General features: G+C 45.7%; 2 protein-coding genes across 5 annotated transcripts; one reads left to right on the top strand and one right to left on the bottom strand.

Moving 5' to 3' along the window:
• The first annotated feature begins 898 nt into the window (after positions 1-898).
• Positions 899-5,419, top strand: spc24 (SPC24 component of NDC80 kinetochore complex). Its single transcript, XM_088933036.1, has 6 exons — positions 899-972; positions 2,424-2,684; positions 2,810-2,954; positions 3,067-3,171; positions 4,251-4,327; positions 4,911-5,419. The coding sequence occupies exons 2-6, from the start codon at positions 2,513-2,515 to the stop codon at positions 5,015-5,017; spliced, it is 606 nt and encodes a 201-aa protein (XP_088789162.1). The 5' UTR covers positions 899-972; positions 2,424-2,512; the 3' UTR covers positions 5,018-5,419.
• A 2,063-nt stretch (positions 5,420-7,482) lies between these two features.
• keap1b (kelch-like ECH-associated protein 1b) lies at positions 7,483-24,402 on the bottom strand. Of its 4 annotated transcripts, none has more exons than XM_088932146.1 (8): positions 24,321-24,385; positions 18,602-19,895; positions 17,930-18,237; positions 16,867-17,112; positions 13,881-14,566; positions 10,924-11,129; positions 10,086-10,262; positions 7,483-9,290 (listed from the first exon to the last, which is right to left on the bottom strand). In XM_088932146.1, the coding sequence occupies exons 3-8, from the start codon at positions 18,233-18,235 to the stop codon at positions 9,127-9,129; spliced, it is 1,785 nt and encodes a 594-aa protein (XP_088788272.1). In that variant the 5' UTR covers positions 18,236-18,237; positions 18,602-19,895; positions 24,321-24,385; the 3' UTR covers positions 7,483-9,126. The 4 variants fall into 4 exon arrangements, with proteins under 4 accessions (XP_088788272.1, XP_088788271.1, XP_088788268.1 ...); XM_088932145.1 differs by adding an exon at positions 22,428-22,503 and having other exon boundaries at positions 17,930-19,895; positions 24,321-24,383; XM_088932142.1 differs by having other exon boundaries at positions 17,930-19,895; positions 24,321-24,402.
• Between the last annotated feature and the right edge of the window lie 3,309 nt (positions 24,403-27,711).

Here is a 27,711-nt window from a genome sequence, read left to right as displayed (position 1 = left end):
CAAGAGCTCCGCTACACGTGAGGTTCTAGATGTGAGGTTCCCAGGACTAGAAATCCTCGAACTGTAGGACACGCGGAATAGAAGAAAAATTAAAATACAAAAAAACTCAACATCTAAAATACTGTTAAAACCACTCTTACAGACCCACATCCAGCTGACTTGGGGACTCGAGTTGGTAGGGCAGCTTTTACTGTACGTATTATGTGCCCTGGATGGCGACATAAATGTACAAATAAAAATATAAAGCCTATTTGAGGACAGGAACAGATTAAGACACCGTTTTCATGATGGCGCAGTAAGGTTTGGAGAGACAGCACATACACGGTACTTAAAACTAGCTGGTATAACTCGGTATTTTTGCATTGCAAAGATTGTAACCTAAACTCAAAATCTGTTTTGAACCAATCAAAAGTGTAATATATTTTTAAATATGTATACTATTACATACATCATATTTTATTCTTGACTATTATTTTTAAATCCACACAATATGCCCTTTATATAACTGAAACGCCAAGGGCTAGCACTGAAGTATTTCTATACTTCGACAGCATTATCATTACGAAATTATAATTATAAAAACGGACTTTAAAATGACCATGATCCAATACACAACTGCTTTTGCACGCCCAAGGGGCACATCACAAAATATTTGTGAACATTTTTGCCACTGACCCCTTCTGAGCTAATCCACAGCGGCGCCTGTTCAAAAATAAAACAAAACGTAACCAGTTTTGAAGAAAGTGAAGGTTGTGATCAAAACCATTCTCTTAAACATGTTAATTGTGTTACCGAGTGAAATTCCACAATCTCTTGACCTTTGTTCCAGACTTTTCCTCTGCTTTTGTCTCTTTATCACATTTGAACAGGCGCGACATGGACGCCTGCGGCAGTGTAGGGCGGGAGTTTACAGTTTGAATTTCGGAAGCAAAGGCAACCGTAGTTTGTTTCTGTTCAACGCGATTTGTTTAGGTAAGCGTATTAAAATTGGATTTCTTTTAGTGTTGCAATCTGTTCCCTCGAAAATTACAAATGGAAAGCAGGGCGGATGATTGGAGTCTTTATATTTGAAGCGAATATGGAAATCTCAAGATAGCTGCCCGGGTTGCTGTTTGTTTTGGGTTTGTAGTTTGAAATTTGTTGTCTTTAAAGGTTTGCCATCAAGGAACGCCGGCACAACACGCATTTTTTACATCTTAGTAATGCACTGATGGCGACAGCTGGAGTTAAGAGCAGAGTTGCATTAACAATTAACAAACGTTACCACGGGGCAGTAAATAACACGATAGAGATTGATTTATCTTGATTAGTACTAATCTAATCATTGTGTGTTTAAACATAAGATCTTTTCATTTTCTATTCTGGATAACATTATAGATACGTTTTTAACAAATTTGGGGACTTCAGGATGATCGCTGTTTATTTTGGATGAACAGCATAAATCTAATGTCAATTTATGACCGATTTAAGTGTGAAGTGCTGGAAAACTAATCGGTTTTTAAAATTATTGTTCATTTTAATTTATGCCTGGATACTCTCTTAATTGTTTTTGAAGTATGATAATTTATTACATTCAAAGAGATATTTATAGTGATATTATCTTTTGCATTTCCCAAGTCATAAGTAAAGGATTTGTACTGAAACGTAAAATATATATACAGTATATTAAGTACAGTATGTTGTTCATTAAAACTTTATTTAAATGATATTCTGAATCTCACGTCTCAAAATTCCAAAGAGGTTGTGATTCTTTGGGAAACAGGCGGTTCTTACAAGACAAATTACTTTTTTGTTTTGTTTTTTACAAACCACACAGTATTGTCTTTGAAATCTAAAAAGTACCTAGACTGTCAAAACTGTTTAGGGCAGTGTGGCACAACTCCAGTCCAGGAAGACTGCAATGTCACTGGGTTTGTCTCAATGATGTAATTGCACTGATCAGTTAGATGAGACCAGTTTAACATTTTTAAAGGTCTTCAGTTGTCATTGATTTGATAAGGCCTACATAACCTGTTGCAGGACTATGAATAATTACATTTGCCTGGGTGTGGTCTGCTATCTGTGGCTCCGTGTTCAGAAGACCATGATGCTTTCTTTGTACCCTGTGATCGTCAGATCATTTTCATCAATATATTTATATTTTAATTAATATATTTATTAGATTTCTACAAGAAAAGTTTCATATAAAAGGTACAGGAGCAATATAAACATCCACTCCCCATCACCCTTTCCCTAGTTACTTTCTTACTCACTAACCACCCCCCTCGCCTCCAGTATTCCCTGGAAGTGTTTTAGCAGTAATAACAACAGTTTTATTTAAAAATTAAAAATGATGGTCAGATTGTTATTTTGGATGTGATGGCCAGATTCTGTAATCCTCCTGCATTGCTTTCTCCCTGTAACTCCTGCTGCCTGTTTTGCAGTCTTGCCATTGATTGACACCATCCGGGTTGGGGTGTCGTGAACCTCCGGGACGGTAAGTCAGTTGCCCTCTTGCAGGAAGTGCCTAGGCATGTCGGCCATGCACGAGGGGATCCAGGCCCTGGAGGAGGTCGGCGAGGTGCTGCTGGACTGCATCACCAACAGCAACGCGGAGAAGACGGTGAAGACCGCCATGGAGAAGCAGGCCCTCATCCTGAGCCGCCTGTTGGAGACGAGGAAGTCCGCAGCACAGCTGGTTTCAGGTGCGGGCGCTGCAAGATGTTTAAGAGCATGATGGTACTGCATTGCCCGTATTGAAACGAACATTATTGTCCTCCTGCAGCATGGTGTCCCTTTGCCCTTTGCAGTGACTTCTGTTTGTCTGTAGATCTGCTGCACACTGAGGAGAAGGTAGCTCACGACCTGCTGGACATTCAAAGCCAGAGGAACGGTGTCCTGGAGGAGCTGGACAAGCTGGAGAAGGAGCTCCAGAGGAGCAAGTCGAGGAAGGACATGCTCCAGGCTGAAATAGAATATCCTTTCCTGCATGCCTCAAAAACGGGATGCATTAGGTGATCTGTTTTTTTTAATGTGTGAAGCCTTCCCCTCTTGTTCTCTGTTCTTGAGCCTTGACCTGTGCAGCAGGTTTCTCCAGAAGGAGATCGACAGCCTGCGCGAGGCTGAGAGGGAGGTCCAGGTCTTGCAAGCTGAGGTGGACGAGGACACCACTGAGATCATCCCCTCTACCAAGTACGGTCAGGCTGGAGCACTGCCTTCTCTTGGCTACCAACACGGTTTGCCCACTGTGCATCCTGGGAAAAGTTGCATCTTCCTGCATTTCCAGGCCTCCAAAAAGTCAAAAGGGGGGCAAAATAACCTAATACCTGCTCCCCTGAATCCAAGTTTCACTTCTTGCTTCTGCCTTTCTGATTCTTGCTTTAAAGGAGACGTTTCCAGCATTATACAGAGTTTTTTTAACAGACTCTCTAGATATTCTGTCGCCTTGCTTGGCTTTGTGGCAGTGACCCTGTACCCACTCAGCGGAGAATGAAACTGAACATGGGCTCTTCCAAAACATCTCCCTGCTGAGTCCATTTAGCAATCGCAAACAGCCCAGCGGCCAGAGGAAGTGGCGTGTTTATCACGTTATCTGAGACTTTCAGATGTCTCTGTTGCCTGAAAACGGAGCCCTGGCAATTTAATCCCAGTGCTACCTCTGGCGATGTGGTCTGACTCTTGGGAAGTCCTGCTGACTGTCGGCTAGGGACATGAAATAGCGATTGTTAAACTGGAAGAGCCTTCAGGAGAGCGGGTGGTATTAATTAACAGAGCTGACGCGGTGCCACTTTTTTGACAATCGAGATGTTTCGAATGAGCCTTAGGGTCTTTTGAGTCCAGTCTGGTGTAGTTGGCATCAGTGGGTTGGGAGGGGGTGTGGACAATGTAGAGTTGTTGTAGAGAAGCGCTAAAACTCCATGGAATATTATCCTTGAACACTTAGTAAAAATATCTTCAAATGCAGCTGATGATTATATTGGTGACATTTAAGCTTTCTGTTAACCCTTCCTGAGAAGTCATTAGCCTCTCTTTCTAATATGGAGCCTCATTGATGTTTTTGAGTCATGGTATTTCAAGGCTAGGTGTTAATGTGTAGAATATACAGCAAACTTTATCAGCAAAGGAAATTGTTTTGTTCATTCAGTGTGAAACACTGTTTTGTTTTGTTGGCTGTCTGCTGTGTTTGTAGCATAAACCAATGCCTTTATTTTTCGGCTACAAGTTGAGGCATGCCAAGGTTTCTCTGTAAGTGTGTGGCTTCTGTTTTCCAGGTACATCGTTCAGCTGTACCACAAGGTGACGAAGATAAAGTGGGATTTTAATACTGAGCCAGACATCCTCAGAGGAGGTATCCTTTTACTGTGCTTTTAAACTATTCTTCCTCCTAGTTCCACGTGAACTGTGAGAAGAAATAATATACAGCCCTTTTGATAGCCTGTTTCAGGGTAGCAGACTTGAAAGGTTTAAGTTGCTGCAATCAATGCTTTTTAAACGTGTAATTAAGAAATTAAAAAAGCTTGGTGCAAGTAATTAATGATTACAGTTATTCAAGACTGGGTCATGTGAATTATAAACCAGTTCATAATAGATGTTGTTTGTTAACTGAATAAACTTTCAGTGCAAGCTCATAGCCTTGTTACCACAGTAAGGAAGTGACGGTCTGTATTGAGTATCTGCATGCTTTATAGTCCTTTATATAGGGGTATGTAAGTTGCATTTCCTGTCTTTTTACTGTCGTAAAAGACTTCCGAGGCCATAGCAAAGTGGAGTGATCACAGTTCTTTTAAGAGATGGCACCGACGGTACATTAATGAGGTGAATTGTGCTGGTACAAGCTGTATGGCACAGGAGTTCAGAGTCCCCGCCTGGTGTGAGCTCTGGTAAAACCCTGGCGGCTAGATGGTTTTTTGCCTTAACTTGGGCGACCTCAGTCCACTTCGGAGAGGATATTGTCACCCCTATCAACCTCGACACGAGAGAGCACTCTGAGGGCTTCATCAGTGATTACCTCTGGAGCCTGGTCAGCACGGAGTGGTAGAATAGAGGAGGGGGTGGGGAGGACCCCCTTGTTATCGTCAGCTGTATATGCCATGTATATGTTGTTTTTTTAAATTATCAACCTACTCTACTTTGTAAAAAGTCTTACAGGATACGTTTCTATGGGACAAACACTGTAACAAGCTTACATTAGATCTGGGGTCCCCTTCTTGAATGTTTTGGAAAAGACTGGGCTTTGTACTTATTTAAGTGTTACCTATCTAGTCATTTTGTGATTGCTTCTGTCACAGATTTTGACTTTGTGCTTATTTCAACAAGAAAACCGTAAAAATGGACAAGCACGTTTAAGCCGTCTGTTATTTTTTGTTTTGTGTTGTTTTTTATGTGTTTTGTCTTGTTTGAATATTCAGAATTTTTCCTAAATAAAAGGAAAAGAAAAAGTTGAATGCTGTCTTACAGTGTCTTACAGTGCACATGGCCTTATTTTACAGAGGGAATTTGCAGCACAGCAGTGTCAGAGTTCCCTGGTGCAGCCACCAGGAACACAGCAGGAGTGAACCTGCTTTTCTTCTGACCGGCATGCCTTAATGGAGCTGTAGAGCACTCTTCCTGTTTTTCACAGGTGTGACTTTCACTCGTGCCCTGATTCCAGACGGTCCATGCTTAGGTTTGCCGGAGGTGAAAGGTAGGTGGGTAGGGTGGAGGTGCCCAGTGGCAGAACAGTTAATTCTATTCGGAAACAAATTGGGAATGTGTTTTGCAGGCAGGTAAAAGACCTACAGTAGCAATTCATAATTCGTTTGACTCAACACAAACCTATTAACAAGTAAGAGACATACATGTACGATGAAAAAGAAAATAAATATATGTTAAAGATATAATACATTGTCCAATTTAGGCAGGTTAATAGCTATGGGAATAAAGGAAAACTTAGTTCTATTGCACTTGAATCTGAGTAGCATAAACCGATGCCCAGAAGGAAGAAGCTCAAACAACACCCCTGTGCAAGGGGTAGTCATGACAGTCAGTTATCTGCAGTAGTTGTTGCTGACTTCATGTATAGAGACGTTCCCTTTCCTGAAGGCTGGTGGCTTGTTTGGATTTCAAAGAGATGTGCTGAATTATTATTTTTTTAACTTAAGTCTCCCTTTAAACTTAATAATAATTGCTTATACTTATACAGCACTTTTTTAGACACTAGTGAGCATAGTGCCATAGTGCACCAGTACGCTCACCACACACCAGCTATCAGTGGGGAGGAGAACAGAGTGATGAAGCCAGTTCATAGATGGGGATTATTAGGAGGCCGGGAGTAAATCTGTCCAGGATGCTGGGGTTACACCCCTAAACTTTTCGAGAAAAACCCTGGGATTTTTAATGACCACGGAGGGTCAGGACTTCGGTTTTACATCTCACCAGAAAGACCCACACAGACCTCAGGGTGACCACCCCCTACTGGCCCCACTAACGCCTTTTCCAGCAGCAACCTTAGTTTTTCCCAGGAGTCTCCCATTCAGGTACTGACCAGGCTCACACCTGCCGAGCTTCAGTGGGCTGCCAGTTGTGAGTTGCAGGTTGATATGGCTGCTAGCCATATCAACTATCCAACTTTAGGATTGGCTTAACTACATTTAAACGTTATCCACCACACAAATGTCCACTTTTTTGCAACATATCGCATCGCCGAGATGGGAGTATCTACTCCAGTGGTCAAATAGAGCCCTTTCCTATATCTAATGGTCTCTATAAGGCACACCTGGTGTTATAGAGTGTTCCCACATTAGGCAAGAAAGACCTGGAACATCGGAAGCTTAATTTTCTTATTACAAGTAGAAAGAACTGTGTGCTGTTGGCCACTTCATACATGTGGATCTGGTGAAATTTTTGCTCGACCAAAATACAGACTGAATTTCCAGTACAGGGCAGGAACTGAATCAGTTGGACAAGGGAACTGCCTGATTCCAAAGGCCAAGATGGGAAAAGTACCAATATACCAAGTCCCGAAATGCCGTTCCTTAAGAAATAGGGGGAATCCAGTTTTGAGTTTTCCTGTTATTTCATTGCTGCATTGTTGCAACTCATGTCCCACATGGGTTTTGATGTTTCCATTGAAGCATTCTTCGTGCAGGGTGGGGAGAGGAGAAATCACTTCAACAGAAAGTACAGAGGGAAAATCCAGTGAGTAGTTTCACCAATGGGGTTAACAGCGTGTTGCAACGTTAATTTGCCCATGCAAATTCCCTGTAAACAACCCAAGAGATCTTTTTTTTATATATGTCCTATTTTTGAGGAGTAATCAGTTACTGTTGAGAATCACAATTTGTAAGAACTTTAACACGTGTGGTACTGTCAGCACCTTTAAATGAGAAATGTCAGTTAAGTAGCTAGGAATTCAGCAGCATTTTAAAGCTTTTTGAAATACTGTAGTCTCATGCTCTTTTGTGTAATGTTTCCCTTTTGGTAATGTATAACTTTATTTAAATATAATAAAGAAGAGAAAAGGACTTTAAAAATAGACAAACATTTTTAATGTACAATGCGTCTTTGTTTTACAATTTTACAAAGCTTCTTTTAAATTATCTGTAAATGTCAGCAACAGATTCAATACCTTGAAGTCCTCTTCTTGAGTTAGTCAGAGGAGTGATTTACAAACATAGAAAGTCCTTAAATTACAACGTGCAGGACTTGCAGAAACACTGAACGTCTGAATCCATATTCTGTACAAAGTGGAAGAAGGACATTTGAAACAAAAAATAAAATTCCAGAATTCTGTACAAGACATCAGGGAATATCAAGGTACAAAAATCACCAGACTCCTTTTCAAAGTTTATTTTTTTTAGCTTAAACTGCTGTTAAAAAATAACTTCATGTGTGAAAAAAACCAAACTGTGGGGGAGAGACTGGGACCCTCCCCCCGTCTGCAACAAATTTTAAGATCAAAGGTATGTTTTGGCGGTGTGACAGGTGTGCAAGGACATGGGCTGTAAGTAAAAACATCTTTCGGGTTTTCGACTGATTTATTTTTGCATTCCCTAACAGCAAGCTCAGGGTGGATCATCTCTTGCAGTTGCGCCCCCTATTCCTTCTGGCACATTAATGAAAATCTTTTTGCAACGCAAAAGACACAGCTGGCTCATCCTCCCAGCCTCTTACTGCACAAAGGGCTAGTATTCTGGCCTGCCGCTGCGCCCGAGTGCCTTTGCGATCTACATCACTGGATTCCAACACAGTGCAGATCCAGGCATGCAGGCTTCCTGTCTGCTGACCTGCAGCCAGTAGCTCTGTCTGTTTAGGACATTTACAGAGCAAGGAAAACCTAAGCATACTCCTTGCGCTGGACCTCCTGTGTATTGATCAGCTTGTCAGGCAAGGAAATGGCACTGAAGTTGCATCATCTTATTCCCTCTCCACACACGCACTGTGTTCCTGAATAGCTGGCACAGAAGAATATCATCATGGAAGATTGTTTTTTTCCTAAAGCACTGAATGTGCACACTTATAAACTCCATAAATTCCACTCCTGAGTCAGATGTAGGATATCAGTCCACAGACAAAAGAAAAAAGTGCCTGAGTTTTGTCGGATTACAACTCCACCCGCACAGGATAAGGGTCAGCAGAAAAACATTCAGTTTTTTTTTCCTTGAACCCTGATCTCATGAAGTTTAGTCAGGACAGAGAATGTTTGAACACTATTTTTCATAAAGAGATTAATTTCACAGGTAGGCTTCCTTTGAATTAAACTGTGACAAAAAAATCAAGGCTCTGATGCTGTATACAGTATATGTTAAATGATACAAAACAAAAATCAAAAATCTGCGGTCCATAAAAGCACCCATTGTGTGTGATAGCCTTCTGCCAGGCTGTGGGTAGTGAGAGGAGCACCGATGTGGGCACTGGTGAACGAGGCAGGGGTTCCTTCACCCCTCTTCAACTCCCTGGAGGAGCCAACGCAGTGGGCTTTGTTCCACCTGTCTTCCCAGTGGCCCGACTGCACTATACCAGTGCATGTCCTGTGTTTTACAAGAGCCCCGAACGCAAACCCTGCTTGACCACAGCACACAAGGAGCCTTCTTGCTTAACAACCCCAATATACGACTAGCAAACGAAAACGGCTGGGAAGAGCGTCTTCGTGCCCGGCCCGCGCCTCTCCTAGTGCTTCTGACACGGCTCCAGGTCCTTACGGCAGGGCTCCATGGTCACGGCCACACCCACCCCGCTCCGGCCGGATGTCATTTTGGTCACCTCTGTCCAGCTGTCGGTCTCCGGGTCGTAGCACTCCACGCTGTCCAGGAAAGTGTTCCCGTCATAACCCCCTAGGGAAGAGAGGAGAGCCGGCGTGATTTTCTTTTACTTTCGTACAAGAGGCCCCAAGGTCAGGGGTGTCCCAGTTCCCTGTGATTTTAGGATCCCCGTCTTAGAATTAATTCACGTGATGTGGCATTGTGGTGCAGTGGTTCGCATCGCTGCCTCTGTACCCTAGGTTCAATTCTGGACCTGTGGTCCTGTCTCATGCTCTTTGTGGAGTTTGTATGCTCTCCCCTCGCACAAAGACGTGCTGGTAGGTTGATGGGTTCTGGGAAAACTGGCCCTGGTGTGAGTGTTTGTGTGTGCCCTGTGTGTACTCTGCCTTGCAGCCATTGCTTCCTGGGACAGGCTCCAGCTCCACCGCGACTCTGAATTGGAAGAAGCTGTTAGAAGATGGATGGGTAATGAATTAATTAAAGGTTAAATGAACTGAGAATACAAGGTCTCTTCTCAATGGCATGCCAGTCTTGCACAGAGCACTCTGGGTAAAGTACAGCTCCCTGCTTGACGAAACGGAGCCCACAACAGGGTCCAGAACCCTACAGTGCCCAGGTTACGGGGCCAAAGCCCCGACTGCTTTTTCCACACCACTGCTCATCAATTAGAATGGAGCCAATTGTCGCAGTTTCTCCAGACCTTGAGCTTATGCTGTGAACTGGACTAAGGACTACAGAGGTGCCTGAAGAAAATCAACACACAAACATACCCTGCAAACTAACCATCTACTCTGGACGTCTTCATTACGAGGTCTAATCCAGCTCGGGTGGGATTGTGGCGGTTGTTCTAAAACAGGGTGCTCTTACCCAGCACGTAGATCTTGCCGTGGTACGCGGTGACGCCCAGCGCGCTCCGCCGGTGTTCCATGGGCGCCGCGAAGGTCCAGCGGTCGTTCTCGATGTCGTAACGCTCCACCGTGTTCAGCTGGTTGGTGCCATCGTAGCCCCCCATGGCGTAGATGGAGTTGCCCAAAGCACAGACCCCTGGGAAAAGAAGCGCAGCAGCTGACGTCTGCTCCCCCGTTCTCCCGCAGGAGCCCGGGTAAGGCCAAGCACCTCACGGTCACGATCCAGCTCGGGGATCTCGGTTTCACTTTTAAAGCCGTGTGCTGTAACTGCAAGGGTGCCCAGCTCCATTTCCAGGATCTCTTTAAATCGCAGTTTCTCAACACTTCACAGTTGGTCCAGTTAAGCAAATCATGAGTTCCATGAGGTAAATAAGGTGCAAAGAAAACCAGAAGCTTACCGGCCCTGTAAGAGTGGAATCGCACGGTTCGCTCAAGTAAGTGCTATACTGTAATTATCAAATATAACCAATCCATAGGCCCCTCTCAGTGCAGGAGACAACAGCTGTTAGAAGCATAGGGCAATTCAATAGCAGAGTCAGTTCTGATGCCATGGTAGGCACGGGGAAAAAAAACCCTTCATAAAGCATGTTCCGCTTTATTTTCCAGCTATTCTAGGCTGCTGGCTCAGGCTCGTCTGTGCCAGTTTGTGTCATGGGACCATGAGTAATATGTGGAAGACGACCGAGCGTTACAGAGGGAGCTCAGACCCCTACTGTGCTGCAAATCCAGTTTGCACAGCAGGCTGGGCGGCTCCCCAGCTGGGCCTCTGCTGTGCCCGACCCCGCCCCTCCTCTCACCTGCCCCGCTGCGCACGGTGTTCATGGGAGCAGTGCTCTTCCACTCGTCCCTCTCTGGGTTGTAGCACTCGGCGGAGCTGAGGCGGTTGGTGCCGTCGAAGCCCCCCACGGCGTACAGCAGCCTGTTGATCACGGCCACGCCCACCCCGATCCGCCTCGTCTGCATGGGGGCCACCAGCTGCCACGAGTCCTTTTCGGGGTCATACCTGCCGATGCAACACAGGTAAGGCGGGAACGTTTTGTTAGACACTCACACGTGAGCCTGCCAGCACCCCTCGGCCTGCAAGGCCCTGGATAAGAGTAAAATCTTTGTACTCCATCATCTGACTGAATCTGGTCACCATGCAGCTCATTGTTTAGCCTGACAAGTGCTCTGCTAAAGCTCAACGCAACTGATCTTTGACCCCTCTGCCAGCTCTGCTGCTGGGTTAGGCCAGGCTAACCTGGAAGCTCTGCTGTGGGCAAGATCTTAAATTATCTTAAATTCGCCTGTATTTTTGTCACACGCCTCTATGGTCCTAACACCGAAAAGCAACTGAACTGTCTTCAGTGGGGATAAATTAAAAGTGGATTCCACGAATGTTGTCTTCTGCATTTGTGTTAGGCAGCGGATTTTGAAAAATGTGGGTGCCAGAGACTCTAGGTGGGACGTCCAACATCGCGCAGTGAGCTGCGGGGCACAAGAGCACCGCCAGACTCTCAGTGAAGAAGCTACAGAGCATACTGCACCACCCTTGCCTGCACCGAGCTGATTGACCTGGTAGGAAAGCTTCATCTTTGATTGAGTATATTCTCCCACCATTCTCACGGCAAATTAAACTATCCTTTTTACCTGTTCATGTAATGGCACTGTCAAATCGCACAAAGGGTACAGAACTATAAAAAAAATGGTTTATCAATCATTCATCATTAAAATCATTTATCCATTTTCTACCCACTTCATTAAATATGCGGAGTCTATACCAGCAAGCAAATGGCACAAGGCAGGGTACAACCCTGGATGGGACGCCAGTCCGTGACAGGGCACACACTCACACCAGGGCCAATTCTCCCAGAAGCCAATTAACCTACTAGCATGTCTTTGGACTGTGGGAGGAAACTGGAGCACCCAGAGGAAACCTAAGTGAACATGGGGAGAACATACAAACTCCGCACAGATAGTCCTCCAGGTCCAGAATTGAACCCAGGGCCCAGTGCTGCGAGACCATCTTCAATTTAAATTTATTTGCTCAGAATAATGTCATCAGTGATCCCATCAGCTGCAAATGTAAACTTCATTTACAAATGTATCTGCTTATTTAATATGTTTTTTGAAACAGGTGTGATTTTAATAGGAACACAACATATTTGGAACATTAATTGTAATTTCAGTGCACTTTAAAGCATTGGAATTTTTATTTTGCCTGTATCAATGGCAGGATCATGAAGCAATGTATCAACACAAAACCATTCCTAATCAGGTCCCAAATTCTGGATATTTTTAAAATCATTTTCAGTGCCAGATGGAAAAAAACAACCTTTTGCTAATTGATGAGCACAAACACCCTAATAGACTGTCAGTAGAAATGAATGAGATTCTTGGGGTACTGGCTGAAGAGTCCTTAAATTTTTCCACACTTGATTTGTTCTTTTATGGGCCCATGGTCTAGTTTTGCAGGCTTTTTGAGGAAGTTACAGGAGACTTCCCCTTTACCTCCCTGTGGATTCCTTTGTTCGGAGATCACCATTTTTGTCATGCATGTCGGAAAAGCCCAGCCTGACCCTGCAGTGCAGAACTGCTTCAGTTCCGCTGTGGTACCTGTGAGCTCTGAGCCAGCAGAATTGCCTGGCCTGGCTCAAAGCGCTGTTGTTAGGAATCTGGTGCAGCATAGAACAGTCAAGCTTGACCACTAAAGTGAGGACCAACCGAAGAGTCTGAACCACATGGCCACAATGGGCACAGAATTCCCATGATCCCATTCGTATCCGCGCCACGTGTAACTAAACCAGCCTTTGAGAAGGCCAGCTCGCTTCACAGCTGCCTGCAGAATCTCTAAGCCGCACCTCCTGTCAAAAGCAGGAAATGACTTTTTTTTAGCATTCTAAATGGTTTCGAATCCGGATTGAATTCTAAACTTTAAGACAGGAAATAAAAAAAAGGCAAAAAGCCTGGAAGCTGACTGCAGGGAACAGCTCATTAAAACCGCAAAGAAATTCTTTTTGGCACCACCTTGCACTGTGTATTTTAAATCGCTCGTCGTTTGAATGCCAGCAGCCATATCACCCTGCAACTCGCAACTAGCCGCCCACTGAAGCTCAGCAGGTGTGAGCCTGGTCATACCTGGATGGGAGACTCCTGGGAAAAACTAAGGTTGCTGCTGGAAGAGGTGTTAGTGGGGCCAGCAGGGGGCGCTCACCCTGCGGCCTGTGTGGGTCCTAATGCCCCACTATAGTGACGGGGACACTATACTGTAAAACAAGGTGCCGTCCTTCGGATGAGACGTAAAACCAAGGTCCTGACTCGCTGTTGTCTTGCTTCTTGAAAAGAGTAGGGGTATAACCCCGGTGTCCTGGCCAAACTTTCCCCTGGCCTTTACCAGTCATGGCCTCCTAATAATCTATTAACTGGCTTCATCACTCTGTTCTCCTTCCCACTAACAGCTGGTGTGTGGAGAGTGTACTGGCAGGGGGGGGCTACACACTGGTGGTGGTGGAGGGGATCCCCATTACCTGCAAAGCGCTTTGAGTGGAGTGTCCAGACAAGCGCTACATAAGTGTAAGCAATTATTATTATTTGCACGTAAAAGGCTCGAGGGGACTGGATATTCTAGGAGAAAATCCATTAAATCCATGAACAGATGCCCGTTTTGGGTTTTAGCAGTATGCAGCTGGGGCACCATGGCACAGATCGCTTCCCAGCTCGGGCTGGCCACCTGAAAGGCAGGGCGGGGGGGGGGTTCGGGGTTTGGGGGACTCACCGCTCCACGCTGTTGTGGTGGATGCAGCCGTGCGAGCCCCCGACGGCGTAGATCATGCCGTCGATCACACCCACGCCGATCCGGTTGCGCGGCACGCTCATGGGCGCGCAGGGCAGCCACTGGTTGTTCATGGGGTTGTAGCAGTCCAGGGCGCTGGAGTCCGTGTTGCCGTCGGGGCCGTTGTTGCGCCCGCCGACGGCGTAGAAGAGCCCGCTGATGACGCAGCCCGCCAGGCCGCTGCGGGGCGTGTGCAGGTCGGCCAGCCGCACCCAGCTGCCCGTCAGCGGGTTGTAGGCCTCCAGGAAGCTGAGGGACTGGCGGAAGTAGCCCCCCGCTGTGTAGATGAGCTGAGGCACCTTGGGGGTGCGGCAGGACAGCACCTTGGTGGGCTTGTGCAGGGTGAGGTCCCGGAAGATCTGCGCCAGGTAGTCCTTGCACTGCGAGTCGCCCTTCAGGATCTCGCAGCGCTGCAGCTGCAGCTGCAGGAAGTGGGGGGTGAGGGAGTGGCAGCGCACGGCCTGCAGCAGGGCCTGCACGTAGGGCCGCCGGTTCTCGCAGTCGTACTTCACCCAGGCGATGCAGGCGTGGAAGACCTCCGACTCGCAGCGCACGTTCAGCTCGTCCCGGCTGATCAGGGTCACCAGCTGGCAGTGGGACAGGTTGAAGAACTCCTCCTGCGTGGCCACCTGCGCGGAGGACGAGAGGCCGGACGGGATATACTCCACAGAAATACAGAAATACTCCGGCATCGGACAAATCTGCCCTAAACTAGCTCCCCAAATTCCCACTGCTGCCAGAATCTGAGCTGCTTCCAATCCTACCGAGCGAGGCTAAGGGAAACTCAATTTGAGTGTGTGACCTCCCGTCACAGCCTGAGGAACAGACAGCGAGCCTGTCTCTTAGTAACGTCATATGGGACGTAAGTAAATGTACCATACTGAATTTACTTTACTAAAGAATTTTTTCTTTACTGTAAGCAGCTGGTTGCCTCTGCTGTGGCAACATTGTAATTCATTGGTCAGGCAAAACAGCCCTTGGAGTCTGAATTTGGTGACTTGCATCTGGAAGGTTGTTGCTGCAGAAAACTATCCAGCTATGCCAATGGACAGATATGCAAGTTGCTGTGGTTCAAAGACAGCTGAATGCACTTGCACTCACGCACAAGAAATCTGTAAATCTCAGTGCGGTGGCACTGTGGTAAGCATCTGCGCCTGTGGCTGGAAGGTTGACAGTTCGTATCCCACGGCCGGCAGAGGAATCCTACTCCGTTGGGCCCCTGAGCAAGACCCTTAACCCCAACTGCTCCAGGGGTGCCGTATAGATGGCTGACCCTGCGCTCTGACCCCAAGCTTCTCTCCCTGTCTGTGTGTCTCATGAAGAGCAAGCTGGGGTATGTGAAAAGACAAATTCCTAATACAAGAAACTGTATATGGCCAATAAAGTGATCTTATCTTCTATAATTCTGTATATTGGTGATCATCTCCCCTAGCTTTGCTGTATTATAACAAACAGCTTTGGAGAGTCCCTTATTGTAACATACACCTAATGTGGATGGAAATGGATAAAGGTAATTTGAGAAAGTAAGAATGCTCTGTCCCATAACTGGGCAAACACTCAGAGGGAAAACTGAATGATAAAACTTTAAGTCTCAGGGTGATGATATAAATCTGAGGCAGACTTTAAGCAGAACCATAGAAGTTTGTATTATCACTGATTAACAGTGTTTAGCTGTTATAGCACAACAAAGTGCATCTGAGCCATTAAAAACAAGTGTCACTACAGGGTGAGTCGCCTAATGGAGAAAAAAAACTTGCCAAACAGCACGACTACCGACTGCCCCAGCGTTACAGAGCAACGCTCACATTCCACATGGTGTGACTCAGCAATACTGGACCAAAACCATCAACAAGCAAACGTGGGGGACATTTCAACACACGATTTCGCAAGTTCTGAGGAAGGGAAAACAAACGTGAATGCCAGCAAGTTCTCAAAACTGCGCCACGTTGTCATGGCTCACAAGTCTGAGCCAGAAAGTAAGGTTCTTAAAGGCATAAGAGGGAAATTTTTGAAAAAAAAATCAGGTATAACCAGTGTTGTCAGTAGACATAAGATTTTGTGTTCCTTGGGAGTGCTATTTTTCCCCATAACTTCTAAGACTTGTCTTTGCATTTATTATAGTTAAATAAAAACGGATCTCTACAGCAGGTTCTGTAAGAGCACTACCACAACAAGTCCTTTGGCTCCTGAAGCTGACTGACAGGGGAGCTTGTTTTCGTATCAAAAATACCAACCGCCCGAGTCACGGACTTCACACAGGACTGTTTTAAGAGTTCTCATGTGTTAAGCTCCAGTCATTATGAAAAAATTAATTTTAGTGGACAACAAAACAGAATTTTCAAAGTGTGAAACTTTAGGACACGACCAAAAAGTGCTTGTTTTAGGTGGTTATACTTTTCTTTGCCATGATTTCCTCTCAGCAGTACCTCATTTGAAATGATATAACTAGTGGAGTATGTACAGTATGTAGTATGTATGGTAGTAAACTATTAAAGTTTGCAATGTCCTTTAAATCTTCTACACTGCCTGGCTAAAAGAACTTAATGTTTTTGGTCTTGAACAGAGATCACGAGAGGAACTGGATCTAAATATTCAAGATCCTCAAGGGCTTCAACAAAGTCAACCCAGTGGTCACAAGTTCAAGGTAGGTGGAAGTGCATTTAAAACGAGAACAAGAGGCACGTCTTTACACAAAGGGTGGTGGGGGTGTGGAACGCGCTACTCAGCCATGCTATTGAAGTCAATATCCTGGCTTCTTTCAAGAAAGCTGGATGAGATCCTGAGATTAATTAGCTACCAACAGGCTGGAACGGGCCGGATGGCCTCCTCTCGTTTGAAACCCTCCTTCTGTTCTTATCTCTTAATGCCCTGCGCTGGTTTCCTGTACGGTGGGGTCTGGACACCCGCAAGGGGCCAGGGCAGCACTGACCTGGCTGAAGTTCATGTAGATGTATTCCCTTGCCTTCTGGTGCAGCTCGGTGCAGCCGATCTGCTCGGCGAAGCTGGCGATGCCGATGGCGTTGCTGGGGTCCAGCTGCTCCACCAGGAAGTCGCAGCAGGCCTTGACCACGCTGTCGATCTGGTACATCACCGCGCCGTTCATCACGTGGATGACGCACTTCTCCCCCACCGAGATGCTGGCCGTGTAGGAGAACTCGATCAGGCGCTCCATCACCTAGGGTGCAGACACACAGGGGCACCCCCTATGTTAGAGCTCCCACATCTGCTAACCTGCCTGTCGCCATTAATCAGTGCAGTTACACATCAATTTTAATAAAGCCTGAGCTTTTGACCGCTGGACGTAACTAATTTGCATAATTGATCATTGTCAACACTTTCTCAGGTCTTTAAGCAGGTGCAGTGGTTAGCATTGCTGGTACACAGCGCTCACGCCCTGGGTTCAATTCCTGGGCTGCTGTCTGTGTGGAGTTTGCATGTTCTCCCCTTGTTCATATGGGTTTTCTCACAGTCCAAAGACATAGCGGCAGGTTAATTGGCTTCTGGGAAAATTAGGGCCAATTTTCACTGACATGCCTAGGGCCAATATGCAAACGGAGGAAACACACACAAACAGAGCGAGAACATACAAACTCCACACAGACAATTCAAGACCTTGGGATCAAGCACACGGCTCCAGCACTGCGAGGCTGCAATGCTAACGACCGCGCCCCCACTGTGCCCAACCAAGCAAATAAACCAAAGAAGTCCTGGTGCTGGGGGGGACCACACAGTCCAATCAAGCCTGCTGCAGTACTTTAATGCCCCAGTTTGTTGGTTATTCCATGGATACAGAACTCCGAATGGTGCGGATCAAGCCAAGCCCCAGGGGACTTCTTCGTGATCAGTTAAAGGCGGAACAGGTGACACAGGTTAAAATAAAGAGAAAGGAAGTTTGAGACTTGGAACAGGAAGTGCTTTACATAAAGGACTGTGGGAGTCTGGAACAGGCTGCCCAGCTATGGAGGAAGGGGGACGATGCCCGGTGGGCTCACCTTGGGATGGATCCCCTCGATGGGCACGACCTCCATGCCGCACTCCTTGAGGCCGTTGGTGAACATGGCGCGGAAGACGGGCGAGGAGGAGGCCAGGACGACCTTGTGCGCCACGAACTCCACAGCCTCCAGGTCGTTGTACTTCACCCGCAGCGTGACGTCGCACAGCTGCCGCTCCAGCCGCAGCTCGTTCATGATGCGGAAGGCCTGCGCCGTGTGGCTATCCAGCGTGTAGCTGAAGAAGCGGTGGCCATTGCGCGATGAGGGCGTGACCTCCACTTTGCACTCCGTAGCTGCCGAGTACATCACTGTGGCACCAGAACCATTGCCACAGGGGAGAAGGGATTAGGGGGTGGGGTCAAGGTGGGCGGGGCAGCGGGTGTTGTGGTGGGCGGGGCAGGAGGGGATGGGGAGGGGCTTACACTTTTATTATATATGTAGTTACGTGTTCTTGATACAAAGGGAAAAGAGGATTTAAGGCACAATACACCTGCCCCCCACTTTTTACTGTCTGAAAAGCACCCGGGGAGGTTTCAGTACAAATCTCTGCTACTAATTAGTATTCGCTGTACTGGATTGGATTTACAGCATAAACAAATAGATGTTTTTTTAAGAGTATCTTCCCATATTTCTACAGTCTGTGCTACATAACTCATAAATGTTTAACATTACCAGAGTTGTAAAGTCCTTTTTTTGCAAACCAGTTTTGTTGGCAAAACCACGCAGTTTGGCGAGGATGAATTCGGCCCAGGCTGTATGGAATCAGGGAAAAATTCCGACTTCACCCTTCAGGGGCCAGATGCTCTGTACTCCGTTGTGCTGGATCTCTGATTGTGAAACCATTTTTACACCCTGTGGGAATTATGTCATTTTGTTTAATTATTTATACCAGTTAGAAGAAGCTACCAGGAAAGGGGTCAGGCACTATTTGTCTCCCGAAGGAAAAATGCTGGAATGTCCAAGGGTGAGACTGCACCTCTTTAGAGCTTTCTGTCCTGTGACTGGCTGGTGGCAGTCTACTTGGCTATGAGGCACAGGAGAAATCGGGAAAAACAGACTGGAAAGGAACCCATTTCCATTCTAAAAAGAAGGTGATTTCATTCCAGGCTGGATCACACAGGCAGCACCCTTTTTAATGGACTAGCTAGCTCAACTGCAGTCAACTGCAGGCCTCTGTGTATTTCATACACAGGTTCTGGACCCCAAAGCAGAAAACATGATGGAGGAAAAAGAGAAGAGCTCCAGAGCCAGGAAAGTCCTACAAATCTACAGAAACAACCGCGGCCCACTTCTCTTCCTCTGGGGGCCTCGTTGTTTCCTCCTATCTCACACTATCTCTCACAGTGCGTAAATTTCTGGCCTAAGGACAGGGGTGTGAGCTGCAAACCGGCGAAGAGCTCTATGCCAGTTTAGAAAAGTGGCACGTTCCATGTCCCCACCGCCCCACCGCCATCAGTCTGGTGGGCTGCTGGTCAGTTTGGGGGGCTGAATCCCAAGAGTTTAATTTCTGGCATGGCTTTAGCAAATCTCAGGACAGATGATGGGCTTTCACGAGCGTTTCACTTTCAAGGAGCTGGGAGAACTAAGCCTTCTGGGAAAAAAAAGGTTCCATGGCATCAAAACTGGTTAATGTACTATCCTGTCAGCAATACAGAGCTTAGCCTTCCATCATTTTCTTGCCCACTGCAGTGGAAGGGGCTGGCGTTGCTGGCTGTGTTCTCGCAGGCAGAGATATGGGGGAAACAAAGTCCACCCTAGATGCAGGCGATTCCTAAAGGCATCACCGCTGCGTAGCTCTCCCGCACAAGGACACGTTCTGGAAGTTAGCCGCTGCCCGTTTTCCCACTGCTTCTGCGGCGTGGTGCTTCTCCTTTCTTTCCTGTATTTCCTAGTTCCTCTGACCTCTCAGTGCCCTGCTGCAGAATCCCTTCCAGCATGACGGCAAAGCGCCTGGCTTCTCTGACACCTACGGAGGAGAGAAAATAGAAATCAGCTTTCAATCCGCCAGCTTTTCAGATTGCATCGGGTCCCCAATTCACAGCTGCATCTCTACATTCCTAATCCCAGCTGGAAATAACTGTTCCCGTTGGCATGAAGAATCAGTATCTTCATTTTTGATGCACTGGGATCAGGCAGTGGCATGGAGTAGTGATTTGTAATTAGAAGGCTGTAGGTCCCTATCTCAGGTGGATTTAATGCTGCTGTTGTACCTTTGTGCCAGGTACATCACTCAGCCTGACCCCAGAAATGACCAGCATTGTGTATAAATGGACACAAATGTAAACTGCTTTGGACAGCAGCATAATCCCAATTGATAACAATGAATTGTTCCACCTGAAGAGTCACATGCAGAGCTGAGTGTCAAAAGCCCAGCTCCCCTAGAGACAAACAGCATTTTTAAAAGGGGGAAGCAGGCACAAACGATGTCAGTTCACTTCCTAGTTTTTCCACTTTGCTGCACAAATGCAGAGAGCTACTGCCTGCTCTGAAACCGACACGCCCCCCACAAATGCTTGTTTCGAGTATTCAGAAAAAATATGCAGAAGAGCCGTCTCCTGCACTGCACCTTCTCCATGTCTGTCAAAGGATGTAAAGAGCTACAAAATAGTTTTTATTGGGTCTAAGACCCATATTCTTAAATTGAGATTTCTGCCCAGTACAGAATGCATTTTTTTATAAAGAGGCTGTGTGTTCCTTCAATTTTTCAGTTTTTATTAGGAAGAATCCTTCCCTGCCCATCACCCCCGCTATGTAAGACCTAAAGGGAACCCAAACTCATCTCTGGATCGCAGGGGAAAAAAAACATTTCACACCCTGCAGCATCTGCAGCTGCAGAGCTGAACACTGCTCCTGTTGTTTGCATCCAGGAATTAAATGCTCTAATGACAGTAAATAGTGATTGGTCATGGTTACGTGTGGAATGCATTTCACAGGAAAGGGGTGGAAATGCTTCATTCCAAGCAGCATAATTTTAAACAAAAGGAGTTTATGAAAGGGTTTATTTCAGGATAAACAGTTTCAGTAAGAGCTGTGAAACGCAGGATTCCCCTCAGAAGAAAAGAACTTGCCGGGTGCTGTTGCCGAGTGTCAACAACAAACACTGAAGTATATTGCAAAACACAATAAACCTTGGGCATGTTTTGCAATCTGAGTCCTTTGTACTGACCTCTGATACTGCCACTAGTTTGAACAGGTACAATGCAGAGCTGGCTGTGGAGAGCACGCTGGGACAGTACTACAAAGCATGCATGAAAGTGGCTTCATGAGGAATAATGACAGCCAAGAAACAGGTGCCTTTGATTGACATTTGGCTCAGGCTGCATGTTGGTGCAGTGATTAGCATTGCTGCCTTGCAGCTCTGAGGTCCTAGGTCCTGTTCCAGACCTGGGATGCTATCTGTGTGGAGCTTGTATGTTTCCCCCTTGTTCATGTGGGTTTCTGCTCCGGGTTTCCTCCCACAGTCCACAGACATAGTGGTAATTTAATTGGCCCTTAATTGGTAGGTCAATTTCTGCACAAATTGTGCAGGTGTGTGTGTGTGTGTGTGTGTGTGTGTATTTTTATGTCTGTGTGTGCCCTATCCCTGTGATGGACCGGCACCCCTTCCAGGGTGTACCCCGTCTTGTGCCTTTTACTTCCTGGGATAGGCTCCAGCTCTGCTGCGGACCTGATTGTGACAGAGCAGTTAGAAAGTGGACAGAAATTTGTCTTGGCCCCCCAGGGCCAAGACGCTGGAACCCCCCCCCGGGAGAGAGATGAAATGTGAAAAGTGGGGTCTGCTTATGATATATACAACTTTCAAGAACTGATGTCGACAATGATTATGATTTAGAACAGCTGTGGCACAGAGTGTTGTCTTCCCTCCCACAGTTCAGTTAAGAACTCTCATTTATTAATCTTCTCTTCAACTAGTAAATGGGACATCTAATATTGGACCTTCCAAGACAGGACAAGCTATACAATGGCAAAAAAAATGGGAGAGGAGGCTTGGGCCGGCAAGTACTCCAACCAATCACCTTGTGGGTTCAATTAAGGCTTCAATTAAGTAATTAAGCTTGTTTGGCATGAAAGTGAGCACGTGTGTGTAATTTATATCAGTCCTTTGAGAGCTTACAGCTGTGAAGATACAAATGTTTGGGCAGTGATCATCACTCCAGGTCCTGAAGTGTCAAAAAAGTATAATTTGTTTTTCCATTATACCTCAGCTCTTAATGGCTTGAGAAAAAATAGATTGCATAAAATAAATGAGTTGTGTCATGATTCGTTAACATGAATGGGGCTTTCAAAACTTGCCAAGTCACAAATATATATACACATTTAAAAAGCCAAGAGTTTTCACGTGAAAAAAAAAGTGCGTTCGTGTAATTAGCTGTTGGCGTGATCCACTCGTGTCCACAAGACTGTGGGAGGCACTGGGAAATACAGTGGGTCACGTAAAAATGACCCAGTGCTCCCTCCTTATATAATTTATATTAAAAGCAACATCGTTCAACCCGACCTGCAACTTTCTTATTCCAATAGCTGGGCCGGATGTAAGGAATCAGGTAGTGTACAGCTTCGTCATCTCTAGAAAACTGAAAAAATAAGAGAGGTGTGATTGTGTAAGACTTTTGTGTATGAAATAAGCATTGGTGTGCGGCGCATAAAGAATTTGGAAGAACAAGCATAAAAAATAATTCAGTGGTTAAAAAATGGACTCGGTGCGCTGGAATATTTTTTGTTTTTCTTCTTCACAAGCGGAAGCTTTATGCACCATATAATATACCTGTAAAATTCTAAAACTTAAGGCGATGATAGGTTATAGTGCCACGGTCTGGTTTACAAAACCAGGTCAACAAATGTTCGCGTTACAGCCAGTCTGGTGTAAGTCTTTATATTATTTAACCGTAGTCTATACAGCAAACCTGCCCTTTATTTTTAACGTCTCGCTAATATTTACAAGAGTGTTTCATGTGGTTACTTATAAATATTAAACAGGATAATACACAGGGTTACCTTGCAACTCGAATAATGGCCTAGAATCCCCGGACTAGAGTAGAGATTTGTTACCCCACCCTGCGATACCGACTTCGCTTGAGAAAACACGCGTCCCCCGGTAAATGAAAAACAAACTGCTGCAAACAACGGAACAGTGACACGCCTCGCGTTTGTTTTTAATGTTCCGGTAATTAAACCCCGTCATCGAGTGTTATATTCATATATAAGATATATGAATCGAGACCAAGCTTAACACTGAAAAGGTGGAACACAAATTGAAAGTTTCGGTCAAAGTACAGTAATATTTTAATAGCCGTTTCCTCTTTCGGTGTAAAATTAACTAAAAACTCTGAAAACGAACGCAAAGGATCTCTTCCATAATCTGTGACTATGGAAAACAACTTATTTACTTATCACGTAGGTAATGTTTTCCCACACAGAAAACATCCGATGGACGAGTTGAATGAAAGTTAACATACATCAGTAAAAGCGACTCAAGTGGACCTTTAAAATATTTTAATCTGTGTCTACACCACAAAATGAGAGTACAAATGTCTCCTCGCATCTAATAGGAGTTAATGTATAAAAACGCACGTTAGTCTGCGGTTCCAGAAGCTACTTACATATGATCGAAGGCACTAAAGTTAACACTGTCACTTACACTTCGTTACGTAATGGTCTATTTTGTATGGTCTGCACATCTATCCGAGACAAAACACTTTTAAGAAGGTTTGGATAAAAAAAATGCACCGTTTCTTAAAGCATACAAGATCGCGGATCGAAAAACAAACTGCAATTAATTCTTTTGTGCATAAAATCCCTTCCCCCCCCCACTAGTGACTCACCTTTCCATGACCAGTTAGCGGAGAGAGAAACACTACTGATTACAAAGTGTACCAGAGCGCCAAGAGCGCAAACACTTCTTTGGACGCTACAGTACTATAAGCAGTATCTCCAGAAGAAAAAGCGATCAGCCCTGTAGTTTTGTCATCCTGTTGCATAACCAACTGACAGTCACAAACACGTAAAAAAGACATCAGCGATGATGCATAGCGCTTACTATACTACATTAGAGTAATATTTCAACAGCAATGCTGAGGAATCGGTATTCATATTTTTCGTTTTTCATGCAGCAAACTAAAACAGTAAAAACCCAGTAATGTATTAGCTCACAAGCAAGTATTGCTTTGTTGATTAAGTATTCGCAGGCTCTCCCGACACCATCTGTGTTCTGCTACTGTAAGCTGTTTATCGCGGCTCGCAAAGCAAGCGTGTCTATGATGATAACATGCTTTAGTCACCAGTGTTAAGAAATAATTCCCGAGAATAAAAAGCCCGATACAGCAGGAAGAACATTCAAATAGCAAACCGCGTTAAAAGACGCCTTCGCTCGATACAGGCGGTGGTTACTTACAGAAATCTTTTGTAGCACAAGACGTACATTTCTATCGCTGCTCAGTGTTTGCCGTGAATTTAGAGGAAAAAAAAGGGGGGGGAGGGCAAGAAGGGAGGGCGGCGGGGGGGTTGAGGGAAGACGTAACTCACCATGACTAAGCATTGTACGGACCTTCTCGCTGTGCCAAAATAAGAGCCCCACCGCCAACAATTGGGGCTTCCTCATGTTGGCAGAAAGGGAGAGACTCTTACGGAAGAGGACCAGGAAAATAATACAGAAGGAAAAGGGGAAATATAGAAATGCCCTCAGTCCTGGGACGCAGCCTAGCCTGATCCAGATTGCATTAATGCAGTGCGCTATACAACTGTTCAGATCGGTCTTTGGTTAGAGAGAATAACAGCCCCTTTATGGGTCAGTCATCCGTGTTCGTGTGCCAAACATCTCTACCTCCCACCACGTAGTGACTGCATACGCTTTCGTTACTCTGTATTTTGTTTTTAATTCTGTGCTGCCATTATTGTATACCTGCGTCAAAACAGGAACTCCCCTTGAAGTAATTTATTGCCATTCGTATGCTGTGCCCAGCAGATGCCGTCATCGATTTGTCTTATTCAAATGGCAAAACTAACACTTTATTAAAAATACAGTGTATATATTGCTGACAGGGAGTGTTGTATTTGTCTAAGTGCGTACTGTACGTGTGACAGTTGCGGTTTTAAGACGCAAAACAGAAGATAATATCACCTGCGATTTTGAATGATCAGTTGCGAATTACTGTTTATTCTGCTGTCTTCCGCAGATGATTTTAGCTCGCGATTATTTAATCGAACCCCAGATTTTAGTTTCTTATCAGTTGGACCTTTTTGGATTGTTTTCAATCCTGGAGAAGTCAGATTTTTTCTTTTACATCTAAAAATCTGCGAGTAACTTGAAAAAAATGTCTTTGCAGGAGAAGAAAATGTCGAATATTGCCTATATTGCTGTGCCGTGAGGTCAGTTAAGCGATTGAAGACCCCCAGAGATTGGGGAGGGTGACACGTGACTAGAGCCGGGGACCACTGCTTTCGAGCACGCGTGTCCACTCGTGGTCCAGGAAGGCTACTGAGTTTGCAGTTTTCCTGTTACTGTTCTTGTTTGTTTTAACTGTTGTTTTCTTTACTTTGACCGTCAAGCACTTTGAGAAGATTCTTTTAAGGGCTCTATATAGTTTTATTATTATTTCATGCCCTGAAGTGCTGGATGCATCTGGGTGACACACAGTAATAATTATTAATAATAATTGCTTACACTTATATAGCGCTTTTCTGGACACTCCACCCAAAGCGCTTTACAGGCAATGGGGACTCCCCTCCACCACCACTGCGCAGCCCCACCTGGATGATGCGATGGCAGGCATAGTGCGCCAGAACGCTCACCACCCACCAGTGGTGAGGAGAACAGAGTGATGAAGCCAGTTCATTAATGGGGATTATTAGGAGTCCATGATAGGTAAAAGCCAGGAGGAAATTTGGCCAGGATGCCAGGGTTACACCCCTACTCTTTTCGAGAAACACCCTGGGACTGTTATTGACCACAGAGAGTCAGGACCTCGGTTTTATGTCTCATCCGAAGGACAGCGCCTTTTTACAGTATAGTGTCCCTGTCACTATAGTGGGGCATTAGGACCGACATAGACCGCAGGGTGAGCGCCCCCTGCTGGCCACACTAACACCTCTTAGTCATTATGTCCCAGCAGCCACGCAGCACAAATCCAATTAAGCTAGAGCTAGAATGAAGCTCTATAGATCAGGGGTTCCCAGTCCTGGTCCTGGGCACCCCCATACCTGCTGGTTTCTGTTCCACCTGCACACTCAATCAAATAATCAGGCTTAATAGACCTAATTATAAGTTTAATTTGAACACTTCCATTGTTTTCTGTTCATAAACATGTTGTAAGTTGCCTTTTAGCTATTCTGTTTCGTAAGTAACTTAAGATCCACCTTTAGTCTGGAAAAAAAAGCCCCATGCCAAGCAATTGGTTCAAATCAGGGTTGACCTGTGAGGGTCCCCAAGACCAAGACTGGAAATCCCCGCTAAAGACACAGTGGCCCCCCTGGGTTTGAGACTGGACTCCCCTGCTTTAGAGCTAAGGCTGTGACATGCCGACACAGGGGTGGGCAAAATCTGCAGCAATGCAGCCCGTTCCTGGCGAGGATTCTGGGATTGCCAAGGGCTCGGCCATACGAAGTGACACGCGCTTGCATTTAAGCGTCTTTTAAAAATGCCCTCCAGAATGCAATTTTTTTTTTGGAAGACAGTCTAATCACATTAAATAATGTGTGGATCTGGACAATTAGAGAGAGGAATTCGTGGATGTACAGAAGCTTTAACTGAATTGTTGATTGATTTAATTCATTTTCATAACAGTCTGCTATTGAAGGGTTGTAGTTCACCATATAACCTGCAGGGCGGTGACTGCAGAGGAGGTAAAGATCAGATCAGAACAGACCCTGTCTTGGCAGTAGTGGAGTGTGTAGGGATAAGTTACGCTGTGTGGAAAATCTCCCTTTTGAGTTAATTAATTGCTTACACTTATATAGCACTTTTCTGGACCCTCCACTACAAGCACGTTTTAGGTAATGGGGACTCCCCTCCACCACCACCAATGTGCAGCATTCACCTGGATGATGTGACAGCAGCCATAGTGCACCGGTACACTCACCACACACCAGCTATCAGTGGGGAGGAGAGCAGAGTGATGAAGCCAGTTCATAGATGGGGATTATTAGGAGGCCATGACTGGTAAAGGCCAATGGGAAATTTGGCCAGGACACCAAGATAACACCCCTACTCTTCTCGAGAAACACCCTGGGATTTTTAATGACCACAGAGAGTCAGGACCTCGGTTTTGCGTCTCATCTGAAGGACGGTGCCTTTCTACAGTATAGTGTCCCCATCACTATACTGGGGCATCAGGACCCACATATCTGGGATAGCCGGCAGATGATTCCTACTCCGTTGGGCTCCTGAGCAAGACCCTTAACCCCAACTGCTCCAGGGGCGCCGTACAAATGGCTGACCCTGCGCTCTGACCCCAAGCTTCTCTCCCTGTCTATGTGTCTCATGGAGAACAAGTCGGGGTATGCGAAAAGATAAATTCCTAATACAAGAAATTGTATGTGGCCAATAAAGTGATCTTATAGACCACAGGGTGAGCGCCCCCTGCTGGCCCCCCTAACACCTCTTTCAGGAGGAACCTTAGCTTTCTCAGGAGTCTGCCATCCGGGTGCTGACCAGGCTCACACCTGCTGAGTTTCAGTGGGTTGCAGGGTGATATGGCTGCTGGCGAGTTGAAACAGGAATGTATCGGGCCTTTGGGATTTTGTGTTATGGAGTCCCAGATTCAGGATCCAGTATCTGTCCTAAATCT

The sequence above is a fragment of the Atractosteus spatula genome, chromosome 14 (genome assembly GCF_055471065.1).
Source record: "Atractosteus spatula isolate fAtrSpa1 chromosome 14, fAtrSpa1.hap1, whole genome shotgun sequence".
NCBI classification, from domain to species: domain Eukaryota; kingdom Metazoa; phylum Chordata; class Actinopteri; order Semionotiformes; family Lepisosteidae; genus Atractosteus; species Atractosteus spatula.
Note: the sequence above shows the minus strand (reverse complement) of the source record. Positions and strands in the feature narration are given on the sequence as shown.